At 37.0% G+C, this 24,405-nt stretch overlaps 3 protein-coding genes across 5 annotated transcripts in view; all 3 read right to left on the bottom strand.

Annotated features, from left to right (window-relative positions):
• The window catches only part of LOC140246227 (ras association domain-containing protein 1-like), a 73,912-nt gene extending 68,406 nt beyond the window's left edge, over nucleotides 1-5,506 (bottom strand). Inside the window, exons 1-2 of the mRNA XM_072325682.1 lie at nucleotides 5,447-5,506; nucleotides 4,568-5,332 (exon numbers count right to left, since the gene is read on the bottom strand). Coding sequence (XP_072181783.1) covers nucleotides 4,568-5,270 — 703 coding nt within the window. The 5' untranslated portion in view covers nucleotides 5,271-5,332; nucleotides 5,447-5,506. The remainder of the gene's footprint in view (nucleotides 1-4,567; nucleotides 5,333-5,446) is intronic.
• Nucleotides 1-24,405, bottom strand: part of LOC140246225 (mitochondrial 10-formyltetrahydrofolate dehydrogenase-like) — a 647,794-nt gene that overhangs the window by 66,353 nt on the left and 557,036 nt on the right. The window lies entirely within an intron of this gene.
• Nucleotides 22,416-24,405, bottom strand: part of LOC140246226 (uncharacterized) — a 53,714-nt gene continuing 51,724 nt past the window's right edge. For all 3 annotated transcript variants that reach the window (XM_072325679.1, XM_072325680.1, XM_072325681.1), the window contains 2 exons: nucleotides 23,712-23,957; nucleotides 22,416-23,246 (listed from right to left, as the gene is read on the bottom strand). In XM_072325679.1, the coding sequence (XP_072181780.1) occupies nucleotides 22,986-23,246; nucleotides 23,712-23,957 (507 nt within the window). In that variant the 3' untranslated portion in view covers nucleotides 22,416-22,985. The remainder of the gene's footprint in view (nucleotides 23,247-23,711; nucleotides 23,958-24,405) is intronic.

Genomic DNA, 24,405 nt, shown 5'->3' with positions numbered 1-24,405 from the left:
AGAAAATATCTTCAGGCATTCAATAGATATGGTGGAAATAGTGAAATTTTATGTATTTGACCATGACCTTTTGACCTTTGACCTTTGACCTCATGACCCAAACTTTCACCAGAGAATCTTAATTGGGTAATACATGTATACACTAAGTTTCAAGAAAATATCTTCAGGCATTCAATAGATATAGTGGAAATAGTGAAATTTTATGTATTTGACCTTGACCTTTTGACCTTTGACCTTGAGCATGTGCACCCAAAAGTTGATAGGCACAACTTCACCCCCTAATACACATACATGCCAAGTTTCATTAGGATACCTCAACTGGTTTTGATAGTTACCTTGTCCACAAAATTCATTACGGACGGACGGACGGACGGAAGGACGGACGGACGGACGGAAGGACGGACGGACGGACAACCCGAAAACATAATGTCTCCGGCACCACTTCGTGGCGGAGGCATAAAAACAAAGTAAAGCAAAGTGGTCAAATAAAAAGTGGAAGGGGAAGGACATTTTATTTGGTCCTCTTTGTTTTTCAGATTTTAATCCCAGCCATTTCAAAGCCAATTTTCATCAAATATACTTTTAATCCCTCTTAGAATTGTATGCCTTTTCATATCTTCATACAGTTTCTCATAATTTCATGAAAAAGTTGGAAAACCTGAAGCCCAATCTCAACCAAAACTATACTATCCCTTTAACTATTTCAATATTCATTCCCAGTGCAGGGAGGGAGCCTACAAATCTGATTTAAATCAATGGGGTACTGTGTATTACAAGTGTAAATACTGTAAAATGTATTCCTACTTATGAAGGAAGGCCACTCCAAATTATTTTGACTTTAATACTTGACAAAATCACCAATGCCGTAAAATCACAGGTTTCATGTCTTTAGAGATGCATTTCATGAAGCAAAGCGATTTCTAAAGTTGTGTGCAGTGTGTCAATAAAAATGGCTCAGTGATTTCACTTTTTGTGTATATTTCACACAATCCTACACTCGCCACTTCATAATGATGATTTTGTTTATCAAACAACAGGCACATTGTGTAAATGGCACCTGAGCTAAGGGTTTGCTCCCTCATGCAAGCAAGAATGATCCGAAACTCTTCTGAATGCCCATGGAGAATTGATGTGACACATTTTACAGATAACATTTATTTTAAACCTTTTTACAGTTGAAGAACACAACATGGCAAAATTAGAGTATTCATGCAGCCGAGCAGCTTTTCAGTGTATGGTTAAAGGTAATGAGTATTAGTTTGAAAACCAGGTTTGGTTTTAAAGGTAATGAGTATTAATTTGAAAACTAGAAAGACCCTGTGTAAGGAATTCTGCCCAATAATACAATGCTTCCTCACACCAAGTGTGTATTTCTCTCTTAGTGAAACAGAGACACCTACAAAGCATCCTTCTTGTGACCCCATATTATTAGGGATTAGTGCCTCATCACTGTGGGTTATAATGAGATAGTCTGACCCAGAGGCAATTGGTAATTAAAGCCTGGATTCAATCTGGGCTTTGTGGTTAATGACAAGCTAGTTGGGTGAGATAAATGACTTGTTTGACTATCAATTAACACTCACTTCTTTTTAGCATAGAATGTCATCGTAAGGAGTGTTTAAACAGGCAGTGAAAACCCCTATATTTCTCTCACAATTCATTATACACTTGTCACAAGTACACATTGGAGCTAAGCAACTAATAGAAAGCTAAGCATTAATACCTACATAATTAATTGTACAGTATCTAAAAGCTATCTCAAGAGAGTATTTATAAATAACATTCTTCTTCTTCTTTTTTCCATGTTTTTTTTTTTTTTTTTCTGCATACCATGTTTCATTTTTTTTTCTTTTAACATAAAAATACTTACTCATCTCTGCCAGGTAAAAATACTCAAGTTTTTGGTCACTTGTCTCTCGCTGGATATTGGTGCACACACACATGGGAGTTAAAACTAATAAATGGTTACCAATATGGTAGTTTACATCCCACACTTGTATCAAGATGCCGTGCAATGAACCACACAGAACAGGGCATACTCATTACTTACCAACAAACATTGGTTTTTGCTGATAAATTAGGCTTGCAGGTAAGCCCAGTAATTTACCTTCTCGAAATCCTTTTTTGAATTAACAAGTTTAGCTACTGGATATACATTTTGAACAAATAGTTCACAATTCTATGTTAAGAAATTGCTATGCAAATGAAATTTTGTACCTAGCAGTCATATGTAAAATGCATAACCAATTGCTCTGCAATACCAGGAAAACTATTCCTTCAATTCACTCCTACCTTCTTATTAAAAGGGGTGATTTGTGTACACATCTGTGAGTGTACAATATAATTGTATGGGTGTAGAGTTGCCAAAAGTTCTTTCCCTTATCTACGGTACTCTAGAAATCCAATATGTGGATTGAATGATGAAGAAATATCAGCATTTTATTTGTCCATGTGTGACATCACAAATAGTTGTAGTCTTATCATCCAGCAAATGGCTATATCAAAACCTTAAAAATTCCTACTTTTTCAACAGACTGCCTGATTTTCCTCAAATTTCACTGATGTGTACTGCTAGTATTTCTGCATTCACTCAATCCACATATATTTGGGGTTTATTCCCCCCCCCCCCTGCAAATATTTCTGAGATCAAAGAGACATAACAAACTGAGGAATAAAGAAAACAAAATATTGAAAACAAAATGTTTGGCACTCCAGCAGCGGTTGAATCCAGGCACATAAGCGAATAGGGTCCAAGTGATGTGTTGGTTGAGCTGCCTTGAAGCTGTAGTCTAGAGCATGGCCAGGAAGAATCCTCCCCCTTGAGCTGAGCTGTCTGCTATGTGTCATGGGACTTAGAACTTAGAATACAATGTACAAGGCATTAACTATAAGATACTGTATGCTCCAATAAATGTTTAAAGTGATATTCAAAAAGCAGGACTTCCTCACTTGCGCAACATTATTAATGCCATTGCAAAAATTAGTGACATGAAATTCTATATACGGTACTGTATAAACATTGCACAACAATTCATCATTACAAGATGATGTATTCATGGATAAATCTACAAAATTTGATGTTCCTGTCTCAGGGCACTAAAAAGATAATTAGTCCAGTCATCTAGGACAAACAAACTGGAAGTCATCCTTCCATTTTCATTCGAAGTCCATACCCGGTAATCGGAGGTTTGTGTGTGTGTGTGTGTGTGTGTGTGCATTTTAATATGAGATGTACCAGCTCCCCTGATAAACATGGAAAGTATCTTTCATGGTTTTATTTGGGAAACCATAAGAGACGTCACGTGTTGAAGATCTGTATGCTATGGCACTGCATTTTTGATTTACTGAATTAAGTTACAGATTTTTGCATGAACTTAAATATGTTGCACTTTGAACAGATACTATCATATTGCATCAAATGTTCATATCAAGTTTACACTCATTCATAATGACATACAAGAATGCACTACATATCCCATAATGCAATGCAAGAGTAAGCATGCTGTACAGATACGTATCTACCTGTCATGTAATAGCTAATTAAACAAACTGGCATGAGATATGAACTACAAAGGAATATTCACTTTGACAACAATATACCATCTCTTACTTATTTGTTGATAAACAAAGAAACAACAAACGATAGGACAGCAATTTCTTGATAACTGGAATCGCACTGCACAGATGTCAGATATTTCTGAACTACTGCAGAATGTCCCACCCACCACATCACACATGCTCTGCACTGTACTGAGTCAGTAAGACATCAGGTTCCTTTTTAGACAAATACCATATTATAGAATGGGTAGCGAGAATCCTGCGATCTCATTGGTCGAGAGCTATGTGTTGATTTTTACTGGCCGCACGCCGAGTCACAGTGGTAAACATGTTATCGCGCACTTGTAGCAAGAGTACGCGTACTTGTAACAATGGTTCGCGCACTAAGCAAGTGTTCGCGCACTCAGTACGAGACGCCTATTGGCTAAAACAACCATGCATCAGTATTTGCTGATGCATGGCTGGCCGTGCATCCAGTAAAAACTGATGCATGGTCGTCTATGCCAAGCCAAAAGGAAAAGCATCCAGTAATTTTGTCATGATCGGGTAACACAATAGAAAAATGGGTTTTTGGCAAGAAAATTACCCATTCTATAAATCAGATGATGCACTATGTCTTTTCGTGCGTCAGTCAGAATATAGTGTGCATGCGGTAACTATGGAATTTAGCCTAAACCCACTCAGCTTCGCCTCGTGGGTTAAGCATTCCATAGTTACCTTATGCACACAATTCCAACTGACGCACTCAGACCTGTGCGTCATTTAGATAGGCTAGCTATTACAAGTAGGTCCTGTATATACTGTTAAACAGTATACAGCTGTGGGTTATTCTGTGAGTGTTCCACTTCTAAGTTAAATTAGTTGAATTGACTTTGAAACTAGATGCATGAATATATTTACAATGATGAGAAATTGAATTATTACATGTTTTCTATTTGATGAAGAAGAAAGAATAGAAAATAAGAAACTGAATAGGGTTTCATTTTTATCTATGTGTAACGTTACTTACATGTACATCGAAGGCACTGTTTGTAGAATCCCCAAATGAGTTCTCCACATTTATCACACCATGTCATGATGTTCAAAAGTTGTGTTGGCACAAATTTGTGTCCCTGACCAATGTCTGCATTGGCATCGTCAACATACACCCCTTCTCCATTAATCCTTTCATTGATCGGAGGATAGGGCTCTGAAAAATGATCATGTTGAAATGATGGGAAGGATGATGATTCCCCATGTTCCACACCATCCACACTGGACGAGTCCCTTCTTCTGTTATTGTTGTCATTGTCTTGTGTCGGAACAGGTTGGTATTTCCTCCACGGATGGAAGTAATTGCTTATTCCTGCAAATATTCCTCGCTGTGGACTGTGGTGCTGAAGGGCCGATGCAGAAGTGTGACCATTCATTTCGGGCACCATGTCATCGCCGACAGGGTCGAAGAACTCATCGACATCAAAGTCAGATGATTCGTCGCCCTCAATGGGTTGAGAAGAAGATGAGTGCGATAGAGGTCGCATCTCAAAGTATTCCGTTACCCTGTTGAACATGCCGCCAATAGAAGTGACCACATAGCTCGATGATGCAGCGGCGATGTTGCCAATCGCACCCCTACGACTTCCGGGGAGATCCTTGCTGTCGACCGATCTTGCAGCAGCAGCAGCAGGTTGTGGCGCGGCCGTCACATCTGCAGCCTGCCTGTCAGAACTCATATTACCACAGGTAACCTCTCTGCTCTCGCACTTCCTCCGATAAAACTGCTATCCTAGAAAAGCTGGAAACAGTCCAAACAACAAAGTTCGCTCATTATTAGAACTTTCAAGTCTGGTATATGAGTAGCACGAGCATATAGTACCATAAATTTACGACAAAAGCAATGTTTACTTACACAGTCGCGCAGCATTGCCCGTAGCCAGCATTCATCCGGCATGCTCCTTCGTTGTTTCTCATTCCTGCAAAACACAACCAGCATGACTGTACAGCATGCGTTATCTATCTACCTATGCAAGAACCGGCGGTAAGGCAAAAAAGCAGAATAACGTCTTGCTATTCTTTTGTCCAGCCGCTATGACTCATGGTCCAATCTTGAAAATACGGGTCAGTTTCTTCAAGTGTCCTCTCCAGCTTTGAACGTTGATGAAGTAATTTTGTCGACATTGTCATTGGCTTACTCTATGCAGGGAGTAGACGTGTTTATTTAGTTCTCAAACCTCATTTATTCAACTGACATCGGTTGCCTACTTGCATGATCTCGTGAATATGAAGAGTAAAACGGGTTTAACCCTAATTAACGCCATTTTTAGTACAGGTATAAGAGTTCATCATCAAATAGAGCAAGTAAACTTTTCGAGTGATATCTCGGCACTTGTTACATAACAAGGAATATTTTTGACATTCTGATAAAAATATCCCATATTCTGTTATCCTAATTTTCTTTGTTTTTAGCAATTTCAATTGCAAATATCCAATCGTTTTGCGATCAATATATCTATACTCTACAGTATTTCCCAGTTCAATAGTAACAGAGATAGGCCTATATTCACATCAGAAAGCAAGGATTTCTAGTATTTATGACTTTAGCAATGACATGGTTTGCAGTGTTGGGATTCACCACAGGCCACTTTGCCGTGAACTCTACCTGTTGCCAATACTCGATGTCACGTTTCTCTCGACAATGGAAAATGTTGAACACGTTGTATATTTTCCATATCTGCATGCTATCTATGAGTGATAGTTGTTTCCCTTTTTATTAAATTTCTCTCTCAGATGCAGGACAAAAAATAAATAAACAAATGAACACTCGTACCTCAAAGAGGCCTACCGGTAGGCCTATTCATCAATCAGCTTAAATTTGCAGGGCTGGGTATACCAAAGATGCCACACGCGTGGTGATGCGTGTAGTGCGTCGATCCTCGAGATACGCTCTAAAGAAGAGGTTCAATTTTGCACCTTTCTGGTCTGAAAATTACAAAGTTGCACCCGTAAAAGTGCTTCCAGTGCGACACTGCTGGTAAAGGTGCAGAGTTGCACCAATTTTTCTTATAAAGTGTAGGCCTATAGGATGAGGTATTTTCTTCCACTGCTAGTATTGGACCTATAATGTTTCTGTGTATTTTTTAATCACATACATGCTTATGATGTTAGGCTCATCTCTCCAGTGGAACTAGTACCGGTATAATGTTCCGAAGGAGTATACGCGAAACTAAACAGTTACATTTTTTTCCTTCAACCTGTCAAAGTCCACATTCTATATGCTAAACGGTAAATAATTGCACTAAGTTTTAGTTTTTTTAACAGTATTTAAGACATGTACTCTGGTAGGGTATAGTGACATTCAATGTAAACCATCTATTGTATAAGTTTTCGTATTTCTGGTTTGAAATTAGAACTTCTTGTCAAGAACCTAATCCTCTGTACCACAGTCCTAAAATGAATGATGGCAATCATTGTCGCCACCATGCATCGCCATCACCGTCCTCGCCATTATCATGCTTGCTTGTTTGAGATGGTGGTATCAGAATGATGGCTTGATCTCAGCATCCTGCTTTAACTCCGCATCCTTTTACGGACAGATGTATTGACTTGACGTTAGATGATGGTAAGATGAAGGCTGGATCACAGCATCATACCCTTTGACAGACAGGTGGGTTGATTTGGAATTAGATGATGGCATAAAGAGTGTCATGAAGACTGGATAACAGCATCAGACCTTGACTCTCATCCTATCACATACAGGGACAGGTGGGTTGATTTGCCTTCAGAAGATGATGGTAAGATGAAGGCTGGCTCGCAGCATCAGACATTGACGCTCATTCTATTTTAGGGACAGGCGAGTTGATTATGACGTTTTAGATGGTGGTGAGGTAATGGTAATACATTATCAAGCCTGGATCACAGCATCAGATTCTGACTCCGCATCCTTTTGCAGACAAAAGGTTGCATGTGGATTGATTTGAAGTATAGATGATGGTTAGACGCAGAGTGGATCACAGCGTCAGACCTTGATTCTCATTCGATTACAGGTGAAATGGGCTAATTTGACGTTATATAGATTATGATTATGGCTGGATCACAGCGTCACACTTTGCAATTTGCTTTCAGTCTCATCCTATCACAAAACAGGTGAGTTGAATATAACGACGTTACCCATTATAGATGATGGTAAGATATTGTGGAGGCTGAATGACAGCGTCAGACTTTGACTTCGCATCCTTATATACAGACAGGTGGGTTGATTTGATGTTAGATGATCATGATAGATAAAAGCTGGATCAATATAACCCCGCATCCTTGTACATTATTGGCTTGATTTGACGTTACAGAATGGTAAGATAATGTGAAGGCTTAATGACAGCTTCAGACTTTGACTTTGCATCCTTTTACAGACAAGAGGGTTGATTTGACGTTAGATGGTGGTTAGATGAAGGCTGAATCACAGCATCAGATTATTGACTTTCATCCTATTACAGAGACAAGCGGTTTGATTTTACCAAAGAAGTACATCCCTCCTTGATTTGACTGTACAGTCGGGTGAAACTTCTTATTCCGAATAGTTTCGCTAATCCGAAATGATCAAGGTTCGTTATTCCGAAGTTTCGTCCGGGAGGTGGATAGTTCTTCCACCTCCCTGGTTTCGTTAATAAGAAAATGAAATAAGGTTCGTTATTCCGGAGTTCCATTAATCCGAAAATTAAATAAGGTACGTTATTCCGAAAGTTCGTTAATCCAAAAATGGAAAAAAAGGGGGAGGGGTCGTTATTCCCAATGTTCGTTAATCCGAAAACGGAATAAAGTTCTTAATTCCAGGTTTCTTAGAACGCACATTCTTTTCATTTTTGGATCAACGAACCTTCGGAATAACGCACCTTCGGAATAACGCCACATATTCGGATTGGCAAACCTTATTTTACTTTCGAATTAACGAAAATCTATAGGTATAGGGAATTTGTGTTTCTGAATAACAAACATTTGGATTAACAAAGGATTTGCCTTCGGAATAACGAATACCACCTGACTTGACGTTAGATGAACATACAGACAGGTGAGTTGATTTCAAGTTGCATGATTTCTAGTTTTATCTATCAAACGGTGGTAGAATGATGGGATCATCAAAGACATTACCAGTCCTTTTCTCCTTTATTTGCCTCCGTCGGAGAGCATATCCTATACTCCTTGTGATCTTGAATTAATCCTAGACTTAACTAATTTTGGTTTACCGCCGTCTTCGTGAAATGTTCATGGGGATGCATATTACCTTTCAGCAGCTTTTCCCTCTTCTTGATGATCCAGATAATACGCTTTCAATGATCAATCCCTCTTCTATACACTTATGCATCAATGTTTTTCAACGCCATAAAACAGCTTCTACCAGTCTACATCAAAAAGGACCTTAAAGGTAGGGGATACCTTTTACAGACCTCCCAAAATGCAGCAAAACATTAAATATGAACCTCAGGGGACTTGTCTAGGCCACTGCTGAGAAATTTGGAAGTCAACAGTTATCTACAATTTGAATAATGCACAAAACTCAACTACTCAGTAGTTCTGTATGTCAGCCACACTTAAGCCTTTTTGTTGCAGTCTTCTGTATCTTTTATCTATAAACACAAATCTAAAAGTATAAGAGCTGATGTAATAACATATAGAGTTTGTGGCAAGAATGTATATAGAAATGTTTGTAAGTTTTGATGAACTTTCTTCACAAAATATACATGATGGACACACATGCAGTGCATGGGTCTGCAAAGGTAGCAATAGTAATGTACTGGAATTTACGGTGAGCCCCGAAAAAAATTCAATTCAAAATCTAACGGTCAATAAGAATGTATTAAAATAATGTGACCTTCCACTTTCAATACTTTATGGGAGTTTCTAAAATGATACTCTCTTCAACATACCACTGTATTTATACAACTCTTCATTTAAGGCATGCAAATGGGATTCCCTACCCTTAAGTTCCGTGCAAGAGGCCCATATCCTATTCGATCCCGATATAGGTGGGATGATGTTTGTTTTTCCGAAGGTTCATTAATCGGAAAATATTTAAGGCTCGTTATTCCGAAGGATATTCATTATTTCGAAACACACAAATTCCCTATACTTAATATAAAATAAATTGTATTTGTTAATCCTAACATTGCAGCATTATTCCGAAGGTCCGTTCTTCTGATGTTCGTTAATCCGAAAATGAAATGAGTTTCGTTATTCAGAAGGCTTGTTAATCTGAAAATGAAATAAGGTTCGTTATTCCCAAAATGAAAAGAAGATGCGTAGGTACTGACGGAATAATGAAACTTATTTCATTTTTGGATAAAGGAACCTTCGGAATAACGAATCTTATTTTATTTTCGTATTAACTACTAGTAACTTTCGAAATAAGGCACTTTTAACGATATTGTGTAATAGTTCAATCAATGCCACTTCATGTTCGAGTCGACCTGCTGCTACTAGTATTTATCGGGGAAAATCAAACAAGTAGAATGGCGGAAGTTGTCAAAGAATCGAACATGAAATAAGCACAGTATGGACGGGGTTTGAACATTTATTTTGAGTTATCATGAAATAGTGGTGGCGGCATCAGTCATGAGCTCCTTGCACTGACTGCGGAGAAAGGGTTGGTAGATGACAGGTTATCGACAAAAAACAGGAATTTACATCAGTATTTTGTTCAAACAAATTGAAGGGTTGTGACATGATCACAACATGCCCTGCTTTTTATTGCGTTTGCTATCATGCTACTACAAGTGAATTATAAGATGAGTGATTATAGCGCTTTCAAAAACCAAACAAACAAACAAAAAACTCATGTTCTATGGTTCTGAAGTTATACAACTTATAAGAAGTTGAAAAACTTAAATGTCACTGATTTACGTCATCGTTTCAGGCTCAGGGAGGTGAAAAATAGTAAACAGTGACGTGAGAACGGTAATTATGCCAATGTGTTTTAGTTGGACCCAGGTAAAAGCAGGTACAAGAAAACGTGAACATTATTAAATGCAAACCTAATAACGATGTTGGAATTCGCATTTATTTTCTATGCGCTGATCATGGCGTCTGTGAACAAATTGAATCAAACGTTTTGTTGTTGTTTTTTTTTTGGTTGATCCTGGTACACTCTGATGTTGCTTTAAGGTTAGTGATAGCATTAATGATTAGAAAAGCATCTATGAAGATTTGAAATACCCGTTCTTCTCACTAAAATCGGTCATTATTACAGCAAAGTTATACGGTAAGTAATCACAAGAGGACGCACTTCATTATGTGTGCTTTCTAAAAACTCGTGAGCGGTCGCTTCTGCTGCGAGTGACGTCGTATCGAATTCAAGACTTTTTTTTTCTTCTTTTTTAAAGCACAGGTACGGCGTCCGTTGTCTTCACGGCTAAGACACACGCCATAAGGTGCTACATGACTTCTAGTATGTGAAGACGTCTCTACAACGATTGATTTCATGTGAACACCGAGTATGAGGAGGACTGCAGGACCATGGAGCTACAGTAGCTCCATGGTAGGATGAGGAATGAGAGCAGGCAGGCTTACACAAGGAATGGGAAAACAGAAAGAGGGGACACGAGGAGCAGTGATAAGAACATTAAAAGCTGATGAAGAGTGATGCGTAATGGAAAGAAGTCAAGTGAAAAAGTGGAAAAGATCCTAGGGATAGGATGAATGATTGGAAGAAAATCATGAAATGGACATAGAATAAAATGAATTAAGGACAAAATATTAAAACCAGGAGCAAGAAGCTATTCTAAAAAAAAAAAAAAAAAAAAAAGTTATTTTAAATTCTATTGACAGTATAATTCCAGGTATTTTGTAATATATAAAGATCAGCACAAGAAAATGTAGGGTATAAGTCATGAGTATTACATTGCAAGTTTATGGTTTAAAGCACTGGAAACAGTTTAAAATATGATATGTTTTATTTTCAGTTGACCACATGATTGTGAATTAACGACATATATATATATATATATATATATATATATATATATATATATATATATATATATATATATATATATATATATATATATATATATATATATATACACATACATATATATATATATATATATATACACATACATACATATATATATATATATATATATATATATATATATATATATATATAGGGTTGTATTGCAAAATGAGCTAAGCACCATTTCTAAACATTTCAAAGTAAGTCCATCATCAGATAGCAAAATTAAAGCTTTCCAGTAATACCTCACTTGTGACATAACAAGGAATATTCTACAAGTTATGATTGAAAATATCCTCTATTTTCTTATTATTTTCTTTGTTTTTTTAGCAGGTTTAATCACAAATATCTCAACAAGAATGGAGTTAGCTCATTTTGCGATAAAACCTCATGTATATATAAGAAAAAGAATACAGGAAATGTGAAGAAACATGAGATGTGTATTGAAGAGGAAATAGAATAAAAGATTTATACAGGACATGTAGATGGAGAGCAAAAACAATGTTGATGTGCTACACTGTCACATGAGGGTGAATGACTGGACACATGTAGCTTTGTATTTATATAAACTGATTTACAAACAGAGAAACAAGATGACTAAAGATGTATACTAAAAATATCAGCATATAGGCCTAAGTGCATGCGCACCTACACAGGAAGGCAAACAGAGATTTATTGATAGATAAAAGAGAATAAGAGAGATGATGAGAAAAAAAGAGATAAGGTATATTATGTAGATGGATTGAAATGGTTTGAAAATAGTTTCACGAAGACAGATAGAATGACAAATAAATGAATGACAGATGGATAGATAGATAGATGGATAGATGGATAGATAGATAGATGGATAGATGGATAGATAGATAGATAGATGGATAGATGGATAGATAGGCAGAAAGAGAGGGAGATGACTTCCAAAGAATATGAAGAACTTAATTACCATGGTAATGGGGGCCTAATTGACCAGAGAAGAGCAAAGCCTGTATTGACTGCCTGTCAGTGGAAATTCTTTATCACGAATGGAATCTTGTGATTGTTAGGATATCTTTAATAGTGGTGATGTTGCTGATAAATGGTCACAATGAACTGTGCTCACTTTTCACTGATGCTCTGTTCTCCATAATCTGTTCATCTATCACGATAGGTTGTGCTTATTTCCAGTCTTGTGACAGATGACAATATGTAATCAGATTAACTACTCAACACTCGGCAAGACCTATAATTAGGGATTGAGTCACCATTGTCAAGAAGGGAAATATGGGAGTAAGCTATTTTTATTTTTTACCATATCTTGTGGAAGCCTGCAAAGTAGGTTACTGTACATTAGATGATTCCTGGTTGCCTGCAGGAAAGTCACAGGAGTGGACTTCCGAGGGATATACACTTTTAACTTTGGTAAATTGAAAGGCTTCCCCTTGAGATCTCAATGAGACAGTGTCAAAAGACAAACACACCCCCACATGAATTCAGCTTGAAGTGCCATGATCATGGAAAATGTGTGACCACAAAGCAAAAGACATTCTTTTCATAACAGCAATTTTTCACAACTTCCGAAAAAAAGTTTTGAGTGTGTTAGGTGATTTTGGAAGAAGACATGTTGCTTCTAAATGCCACGATGAAGCCTAAATGCTCAAGAAGAGATTTTCATTTTCAAATTTCATGACACTATACAAAGATTAGAATAACTGCACTAAGGCAAGTCAACATTTTCATCTTGCATAGATACATGCTCAATCTCTCCATCTTTTTAAATTTTTCGTGAGCTGTGTAGAGAATATCATTGTTTCTGTACTTGCGGGTCTTGCTACATAACAAATTCTTACTACGTTTTATCATTATCATCCTTGTTTTAAAAAAATCATTAGGATAAAAATGTCAAGACAGTTATAATTAAAGTAACAGGGTGGTGATTTGGCTCAGTTGGTAGTGCGTCTACCTCTCAGTCCCATGTTTCATTTCCAAGTCTAGCTGAGCACTGTTGACCATACCACCCCCTCTAGTAAGAGGCAAAACACATTGTTCCTAGGATAGGACTTTAAATGGTGATTCTGTGTGTGAGTTAGTCTGGATATGGATATGTGCATGTAAAAGATCTCACTTCATTCATTCAAAGAGGAGGGTGTTAACCCAGTGACATGGTCCTCCTTCCTACCCACACAAGAAAAATGAGCGAAAGATGCTGACCCCTCGTGGTTTACTCTAGGTAACTAGCAATAGTCAGCAAATGGTATCAAACATATTTTGTCATATGAAGAAAAAGAAGATTAAAGTCATTATAACAATATATTGTCAACAAAATTTATATTTATAAAGTTCTGGCATAGCAGAGTTGCTACTGCCTCACAGTAGGTGGGGGTTGCTTTTTCAAGTCACAATAAATTTGACTAGAATTCCCTTCATTCTATTGTTTCTAAGTGTAATAATATACCACAGCATCTGTGTGTGCAGTATGGTACCTGGGTATCGAGTTGTGCAAAGTGATACTTTTTCTGGCTTGTTTCCCAGCCTATCTTGCTCTACAGTAGCAGCTAGCACCATACCTACATCCAAAGTTTGCATACATTTGCACGACATTTGATCGAGAGTGTTAACCTAAAGTGTGGGGTTCGGGTTGCTTGACTTATTGCAGGAAGGATATGCCTATTAGACAACTGATACTGTATAGAAATAGATGCGTGTCAGTGATGAAAAGTACATATATTATTTCATTTTGTTGATTAGTATAGTATTTGGGGGGACAGAAACTCTACCTTTGACATAGGGTGTCTCTAAGGACACCCTCCTCATAAACATCAGAAGTAGCCAAGCATTTGGGATGGCTACCAGATCCACACCTTTGCCCACCCATTCAGCAGGAGTGGCTAGGCCAGCTCCAGCCAGTCTTGAAGGAGGTAGGTTAAAAATGAAATCACATATCATGCACCAGGTGGATAAGGATATTACAAGTTGTTGTTTTTTTCCTTTCTTTTGGTAATATGACTTACTATAGAATAGATCAAAATAGCACTCTGACATGATTGTGGTGTTTGAAGATGAAATACATTGTTTTATGCCAAAGCAATGTCATTGAATTGATACTGTATAAAATTTCTTATGTCTTATATGTCTTATTCTGAGTTGTACTGTCATGCTTTAGTTACTGTGTGGGTTTAGAGTTGTTTAATTTCATAGTCAATTATTCCTATCATTTTATACAATGTATTGCATATTGATCATTGATTAGTTACCAAACATTTAGCTCACTTCGGTCTATTTGGTTGACCAATGATGGGGAGCAGCACACCTCAAAACATGACAAATTGTGTGTCACAAAATTGACAATTATTGAAACGGACACTTGCAGCTATGCATGAAAATTAATGTTGCTGAATGGTAAGCATGTATGTTTACTGTTACTGTCCATGTTTACTCTGGAACAATGTGCGACAAATGGGAAAAATTAAGATTGCAAATAACAGTCAACCTGCCTAAATATTTGCTTTCTCTTGTCAAGTACTTGCATGTGCAACGATTTCCCAATAAACACTTCAACTGCACATGCAGTTTCCGTGAGATTTAAGAGAGTTATCATCTTTTGCGCATGTAGTTTTTAAGAGTTCTCAAAGCACCATCTTGTTTTTATTCAGGCTGGCTGTTGGTGGAAAAGACTGGATCAAGGCAGGAAAGCATTTTCAAAATGTTTTTTTGTGACGCTTTTGACAGAAACAGGTGCAGAATTAATTAACGAGTGATGAACGTCCATGTGTGTAGTAGGTCCATGATCACACCAACCCCTACCAGCCACTGCCACATAAAATAACTCATCTAGCAGCATTCTTTGATCATTCATGTCTCTATGTCTCACTGCCTTTGAAGAATAATGACAGCTTCACAGTCCAAACCTACTGAACTCCACAGGAATGCCTCTGTAAAGCCTCAAGCAAAACCATCTTCATCAGACAATAATATGCCTGGGCATCATTTCAATTAGATCATCAGTAGGATGCACAACTTGCCATGTGAACGTGACCCCTGCATCACCACAGTAACTGCACATGTACAGAGTTGGACTATCAGTCTGATATAATGAGACGGATCTGGAAACACTGATTTTTTTTTTTCTGACATCTTTATTTAAAAATTCTCACTGGGAAGTACAAATGATAAGCACTCTACTACAAAATGTAGGTATAGAACATCAATTACAAAAAAAAAAAGTGGCAAATACATACACCTACAGTTCAGCTACCACAAAATTTGACAAGCAATTGCGACAATGAACAGATATGAACAAAACAAAATCCTCAATGTGTATGGCCAGCGAGATATCTGCCAATTAGTTGGCTAACAGGGTTGACAAAAATGTACAGTGAGATCAAACTGATAGGATTGAAAAGCTCGTGTGTCCTTGTTAAGGATGTTGTAGTTCTTTGATGGTTGATATGCATTTGAAAATTTGAGGACTGAATAGTGAAATCAAATATAGATTTCTCTCTTTTTTTTAATGTGATACATAACTTAAAATTCATTTGCATTTTTCTTCATTGATAATGAGCATCTCCGACTAAGTATGATGTACTCCAAAGACATATAATGTCTGTTAACATCTACATCAATTTATACATGAATACATTTATGTTTTGTCCATATATCAGGATGAAACAAATTTAAATCAAAGTCTACATGATAATGTTCAACATTTTCAGTTAAAAATGGTGGAGACTGGACAGCAATAATGACATTATCAAACAGAGATATAAATAATAAAGAATATCAATGAGTGTTTGTTGTCATATTACCAGGTAAGGGAAAGCAAAACTGTTTTGGTACAAATGATAGAGGAAAGTCATATATTCCTCTAACTAAACAAAAGTGCTTGAAGTAGAATGAATTGATTTTTTCTGAAGTTTTACTATATCTGCTTCAAAATCGAGGTCTTACATGAGAACTTTGTGGAACATTTGTACAAGATGTCATCTTAGTTTACAACTACTACTATGAACATACCAACTGTGAAAATGTTGCATGGAATACCTTTGTACAATAGAACACTGATAAATCCCCCAATTACTACTTTGGATGAGTGCATGATGTATGCAATGAAAGAGTGAGAGTGGTGCATTGTACCATTACTGGACTCGGGATTGTCATGTCTCAATATTACCTAAACAATCGGGAGGGAAAAAAGACAAGGAAAGTCTTGCTTTAAATTTTGAAGATATCAGAATGACAGATGACTGGATACCAAATACTGATTTTTAAAAATTTCCAAGAAGTTCCACCTCAAATGAGGTTGTTTTGTACTGACTGTGAACAGCGTGCAACTGTAAAGGAGATAGACTTGCTAAATGATATTACTGATCCTTCAGGTCTTCACAAATTAACATTTGTGTCAATCATGAAGACATGAATGCAACTGTTATGAAACTTAATGGAAAAGACCTACAAGTTTGTAAACTGTAACACAGAAAGGTAAAAGAAGGCTCATGGAATGGACAGTGTGCTTGGTTTCATAATTTTTGTTTCAATGGATAATTGATTACTAATTATCATGAAGGCATTGGGCTTAAAATATCCTTTGGGACTCAACTTCAAACCAACAAAGTCCACTCATAAGGCAACTAAAGTGAGAGCAAAATTTATCTACTTTCAAGAGCTGATGTCCTATGCTGATATATTCGCATGAAATGACCATATGGTATAGCATGTTTTGTCTTTAGGCATGGAAATTGCTAAAAATAAATAACTACACTGCAATACTTACAATAAATGTGCCATTACAGGGTATCTGAATTTCTTGTACTTACTCTTTAAATACATATGAGAAAAAGCAACATTCAAAACTAAAGACAAAAAAGGACAAATGCCATCTACATAGAGATGGTTCAATTTATCCCTAGACAAGTACAATGCTGCATGACAAACCAAATTGACAGCATGATGAACACAGACGTTGCCAATTTGACAAGAGTTAGGGCTTCTTCATCTTTCAATAGGACAAAGAAAAATAACATTACAGTTGTTCGTAACATTACACCATGAAGACTACAGAAAAAAAAAAGCAAGGGGTCATTACAAGGAGAAAAAAGGCCCTTTTATCAAAAAATTGCTACCATAGAAAACAAGAGTGCATTTTTTGTATCTGAAAATACTTGCACGTCTTACAAATAGAGCATTTTCAGATCATCAAAATACACACAAAAAAAGTGATTTATGTCAAAAATTATTCGAGAAGGCAGACAATCTCTGTAAATATAATGTCTGGCACTTCAGGCTAAAAAGTCTCTTGTATACAAGTTGGTCATGATCAAGTAAGGGTGTTCATTTTTGTCTCCCTCTCTCATTATGAATACACATACAATGGACAAACTTTATACACAAATATATTACTTATTACCTCACAACTTCATATTGACTAGTACAAATACACCAGTCAAATGTATTTTGTTGTTTTCTTATAAATAGTACAAAAATGCCAATAACTTACTTTTTGGCAAATACTTTCATTACAATACAGGATCAGTAAAATAGAATAGGAATTATTTGGCAGCTAGCTTAGAGAAGATGACTTCTGAAGAAAAGTCTCCTCTCCAATTCAAACAGTTGCCAACTTCTTTTGACTGCTTTCATTAGAAACATTCGAGTTGGACAAGGAATATCCTGCCACCCCTTACAAAGTGGCAGCTGTTATCAAATGTCATGTGGACTACTACTGTGAAAGATTTTTTTTTTTTTCTAAATGGAAGAACTAGAAGTGATGTCATATCTACATGGTAACACTGTCTTAAAAAGCTTACAAATTTTGTGCGTGGTTATTACCTCTCCATTATAGATATCACGTTTTGAGTCTTTAGTCTGTCTTTGATAAAGAACAAAACCTCTCATTGTCATTTGCAAACAGCAATCAATTGGCAAATTTGATGCTTAGAGTCCCACTCAGTTACTTCTAGAAATATCTTCCATTCTGTTGGTTTAAAAGAAAATGAAACAAGATAACCAAACAAAATATGAACACTGTATGGGAACAGAGAAAGATGATATAAAGGAAAGGGAAATTGCAAGGCAGGTGGCTAGTGTGTCACATCAGCATTGAAGTTCATCCCCTCATCATTCAGAGTGAAAAGTATCAAGCAGGAACATATGGTGGCATTGGGAAGTGAAAATATTGAGCTAAGTTCTTATAACGCCCAATGCAATAACAGGATTGGTTACAGTAGCAGTATTCACATCTTTGATGAAAAAAAAATTAATTAATTAGTAAAAATGTGCAAAGCCCTCGTACAAAGGACAGTGCCATTGTTATAAACTTGTGAGCTGGCCGAGTTAAAAGTGGACAAATCAAAATGAGTGAACATTTTTTGGGACATAAACCCTTCACTGCCCTTGAATCAAAACTGTTAAAAAAATAAAAATGTTGAGTTACCAGGGAATAAATGACACAGCGGAGAAATCTGCTACTAGCCAGAGTCTCTTTAACAACCATTTCAGCTGAAATTTGGGATGGGACACACTGCTCCTTTGAGGAACAGACAAACACACGGACTGCAGAGCGGGATGACCGATGAATGGACATGAAACTTGACTACACATGGAAATCATCTATCAAAGTGGAATGACTATGATATTGCAAGGTAATAAGCTCTCGACACACAGAACAAGTAAAGATTCTCCATTAAATTTAACCCTATGCAATTCAGGTATCTACAATGAAAATGTTATGAAACAGCAAGGAGTGATGTTTATTCTGTTCTTGAAGTATTCAAAAATATGTTTTTGGACTAATGCCTGCGTAACAACAGCATATTTCTCTTTCATTTAAAAAGAAGCAACAAGAGAAGGAAAACCTTAAGCTTTTAAAGGGGGTAGGGTGTGGAGACTGAACTATTTATGGGGACTGACAGAGAGAGAGGCAATGAGAGCAGGATATAGAATGATATTTACCTTAAGGGGACATCCTCTTGAGTAAAGAATAGTCGTTTCCAGGAAATTCAAAAGAGTTGTTTCATTGGCAAGAGTTGTCACATGGATTCAACATGACAGCATAAAAATAGGGGATTATAGACAAAAGTAAAAGAGAATTCATGGAAAAGAGACAGGAACACTGAACAGTAAAGACCAAATTTTGAATCATTCTAATGGAAATCTTAATTTCATTTAACTAGAAATCAACCATTCCAGCTCCAAAAGCAGCATTCTGTACCGGCATTCTTATCGAAATTGTCCACTCACGCATTATGCCTTTGTAATGTCATTGGGAGATTCTTTTGGTGGGGAATTATGCCTCACAAAAACGAATAAAAAAAGCCCACACATGAATGGAGAATCTTTTCTATAAGTTAACATTGACAAGTTCTGCATAAGCTATGACAAGACTTAAAACCAATACAAACGTCCACATGCTGTGCATTAGGGTGAGTAATAACGAATTAAAAGATTTAAAAGCAAAATAGCAAAACAAAGATAGTAGAAGAGGAATGCACTTTAGTCATCTACATAGCTGCCTCGTGGCTTGAGTTGAAAAACATATCATTGGCACAAAGAAGTCAACAATAATCATCTAAAAAAAGAAAGAATAAAAGGTCACAATACAAGACAGCCACATTAAAACAAACTCTGATAATGAAGATTTTCAAAACTAGCACCTTTATCTACAAGATCCTTTAAAGCTGAGATTACAGATGGGGTTGCTAAACAGAGTCAAACACAGAGAAACAAACCTCTTCATAACATGCATTTTTTGAACCACAACTGCAATTACCTTGAATCCACTATGCACAGTACAGATACATTGCCTATCATCAATTAAATAAGATTAAAATACTACAGGAAAATAAAAGATGTGTGACTTAGTGAGTGAGAAAGTGAGAGAGAGAGAGAGAGAGAGAGAGAGAGAGAGAAAGACAGAGAAAGACAGAGAAAGACAGAGAGAGACAGAGAGAGACAGAAAGACAGATGAACAGAAGAACACAAAGGACAGCCAGATGTAAGAAAGAGACAAAAGTGGAGAGATGAGAGATTTGATAAAAATTAGTTACTTTGAATTGCAGAAACTACTCCACAAATATGATCAATTGGTTATTCAAACTTGAATACAATACTAATACTGTTCTCACGTTTTTGGACGCCTTCTTTTTTTTTTTTTAAACAGAAAATGTATCAATATCTGAAGCCCACCACTAAGACAGCCACTGAATTGTCATGATTTCTTCTTACATACTAGTATCATACTTGTCACGCTCAATATAGTTTACACATGTACATTGACGTACTGGACTTGATCTACACAGACTTTCTTTACACAAGTTGTTATAAGGTCCTTTTCTGACACGCGTTTTTTTTTTTTAATATAAGTCTAATAACCACTCATTCTTTTTTTGCTTTTGTTTGTGTTTTCCACAGCTTCAATCTCGACTAATACAACATTCGGAACAACAGTAGATGGATGAAAAACCAAAGCTAACCAAGAAAATAACCATATGTAAAAGCTAGATGTACATCAAGGCATGCAGACATGATAAAAAATTCTCATGAAACTTTGTGACCTGCCTCTGACAAATGGAGAACCTGGTCTAAACTATGCAATGTATTGACACTGCTGTTAAACTGAATAAGATTGTCTTTCACCACCCCCCCCCCCCCACCCCACTTCATTTACAAAGCTAAGTCTTTGTAGCAAAGAGTATACAGTTATTTGTGAACAACTAGTGTACATACAACTTTATGTAGTCAACTGTTAAATTATGAAATTAATCTTGATAAAGATACCCTGGGAAAGTGCATTCAGATCAGAAATTCTCAGAATTTATATTGAGATCTGACACAAGTGGTTCAAGAGTGTTTGGTCACATGGGTTATGGAGCCTGGCAGATTTTTTTTTTTTCTTCTTTTATAACAGCAAACTTTGCGTGAGATCAGAATTAAATATGAATAATCCATACCTTCAGAGCATAAACATGGCCTCAAAACTTCTGTTGCTCAAAATAGTTGATATTAAAATCTTGATGACTTATTTCCTCATTGGTGGAAAAACAAACCCAAAACAATAATGCTTCCAGCACCCTTCAGGCGGAGGCATAAAAACATGGTACATATTGTACATTGGTACATCGCTTTATCGCAGGAATTTTTTCCTTCCTTTTTTTTTTTTTAAAATAAAAAAAACTGTCTTTCACATCATTCAGTATGACTTTCAACACGACAGTGGGATGACAGAGTAGGGCCAATCAATGTCAAGTTCCCCATCTGTACAGAGCAGGTCACGTCTGTCCAACCAATGAGAGAGCTACTACTACTTTTGCACACAGCTGTCGCAATACAATTTGATTTGATTTAATGACTGTACAGCTCATTGTATCTCTGTCAGGAAATACAATCCTTTCTCTCCCACCATCCAACCAAAGTCTACAACTTTCTTTACAAGGCTCTCAGAATATTTTGGGTTTCTCCATTTTTCTTAATTTTTTCTTTTCAAACAAAATATCTGCCTCCCCTGTGACATGATAGGGAGACGATAGATATATAGCTAGCCAAAAGAGAAGATGAAAACAAATTACCAATCAATATATATTGACATATATGCACACAAGTTGCATATCACATAGTTAGGAATGGAGCAAATTTACACATCATACTATTATGATGTTCCAGTGAGTAGAAAGAGAAACTGATAAAATCCTTCTACTCACAAACACATTTGTCCCTTTTACTCCAAAAAGAATGTGCAGTGACAGTCCTAAATAAAATACTGCTGGATCAACCAACAAAAATGCTGTCACTTATTTGCCATTTTTAAATGTTAGTTATCAGTATCATACATACTTACAAATTCTTGAAAGCGCCCAATACACTGACTTGTTCTGACTTTTGGTCTCTTTGTCTCTCTCTCTCTCTCCCTCACTTGTTTTTTTTTTTTTTTTTTCTTCTTACTGTCGCAAAGTGGTCAGGGAGACGCAATTTCTGAAGACACAAGTCTTCATCCCCTAATCATATGCTACTAGGACTGGCCGAGAGAGTGAGAGAGGTTTTTGGTTGTTTCTGTGGGAGGAAAGGGATATATTACACCCTACCATTTCAATTTCTCTCATTGTCATTGCGACACACCATGCTTATGATGGGGGGGGGGGGCCTTTTTTACACCATATATACAAAAGCACCAGCCCACTTTCAGTCTAGTGCACTAAACAGTTGCCTGCTAAGCTTTGCTTTCACTTTTTTTTTACATTTTTTTAAAATTTTTATCGATGACCATTTCATGACACTGGCATGTTTCAACATTTTGTTTGTTAGATTGAAGCTATAATACAGTCTTCACCTCCTTACATCTTTTGGAGGTATTTCCATTATTCTATTCAATTTTGTTGTTGTTTTTGTCTTGATTTCTATTCTTCGTTTCCTTTTTTTTTTCAATGACAATGGGGATATTTTCTTTGTTGCTTTTTTTTTTTCTTAGACCCCTTGCCCCTGGCAATCATTCGTATTCGTCTCCCTCGTCATCATACTCCTCGTCATCCTCCTCATCACCCTCGTCATCGTAGAGGACCTGTTGATGTGATGGTCCCTGCAATTCGCCATTGTAGCTGGAGGCAGCCTGGGCCATGGCCATGCCTGTCATCATGCCTGGCTGGGGGTTATGGGGAACCATAGTGGGTGGAGGGTGGTGCTGCTGAGGGGGCGGCACCATGGGCTGAGGGGCTGGTCTAGGGGCACTCGTGGCTGCCACTAGCCCCTTCTGCAAATACAAGATTTCGGAGAAAAAAATGACAACGTGCTATGAAGAAACTCAGAAAACAAGAACAAGTACTGAAGATGCACACATTTGCCAAACAGCACCACTGACATATGACTTCATAAGCACACATTTTGGTGAAAATGACAAAGATTTAGAAATCTGCAAAATAAAATTACTTGACGCTCTAACAAAATACTACAAAACCAGAAATGTTAGCTTGCATTTTAATTTCACAAATTTTGTGAGAGCCAATATTCGCACAATTAGAATGCACTGGAAAGTTCTAGTCTACACTATATGCATTGAATGCCAGTGGCAATTAATGAAAATTTTACGCCATGAAAAAATGTCTGGCTTTCCAGTATGAACGTTTGGTACATATAAATGTTGAAATCATTCTTATAACATTTTACTGACTAGTAACTGATTTAAGGAATGTAGAGGTTGGTCTCTCGCTGGTCTCACCTTCTTTCTCCACTCCTCCATGGCTGCCTGGTAGGTCTTGTACTCAGTAGCCACCCTCTCCAGGTAGGGCTTCTTCTGCTCGTCTGTCAGCTTGTTCCACTCCTCTCCACAGATCTCAGTCAGGCGACGCCCCTTCTCTATTGTCTTCCCCTTCATCTGTTCGCGGAAATCAGTCAGGAAGTAGAAGTAGGCTGTTGGGGGCTTCTTGGGCTTGTCCGGGTCGCGCACCTTCCTGTAGACGGAGATCTGGGCGGCAGCAAAACAAACGACAATCCAATTAGCTTACGGAATCTGGGTGCCCAGCACCTACATGCAGAGAAACCATTTGTCATGCCAACACACTTTGAGCAGAAAAGGCCCAGGTGCACCATATACATCACTTCTGAAAGCCTTCTTAAATAATATAAGATAAGCTTTCCTCTTGGAATGCATTGCAATTTGATTATTACTTCATGAGAACGTACCATCGTATGCAGGCAAAAGCATTATCGTAAACCTCATATTGATCTACAAAATGTCAAATGTTCAGGTAGCTAAAAATTCTTCTTAATGTTCTTGGAACTAGAGCTTTTGGCCAATATTTGGTACTCTTTAACCAACAGAATTTATTACCTTAAACTTGTAGTCTCTTAAGGATATTTTCTTGATTGGTTTAGGTCCTTCATACACAATTTAACAACAAAAATAGTTATCA

This window comes from Diadema setosum, chromosome 2 (genome assembly GCF_964275005.1).
Source record: "Diadema setosum chromosome 2, eeDiaSeto1, whole genome shotgun sequence".
Classification (NCBI taxonomy): Eukaryota; Metazoa; Echinodermata; class Echinoidea; order Diadematoida; family Diadematidae; genus Diadema; species Diadema setosum.
Note: the sequence above shows the minus strand (reverse complement) of the source record. Positions and strands in the feature narration are given on the sequence as shown.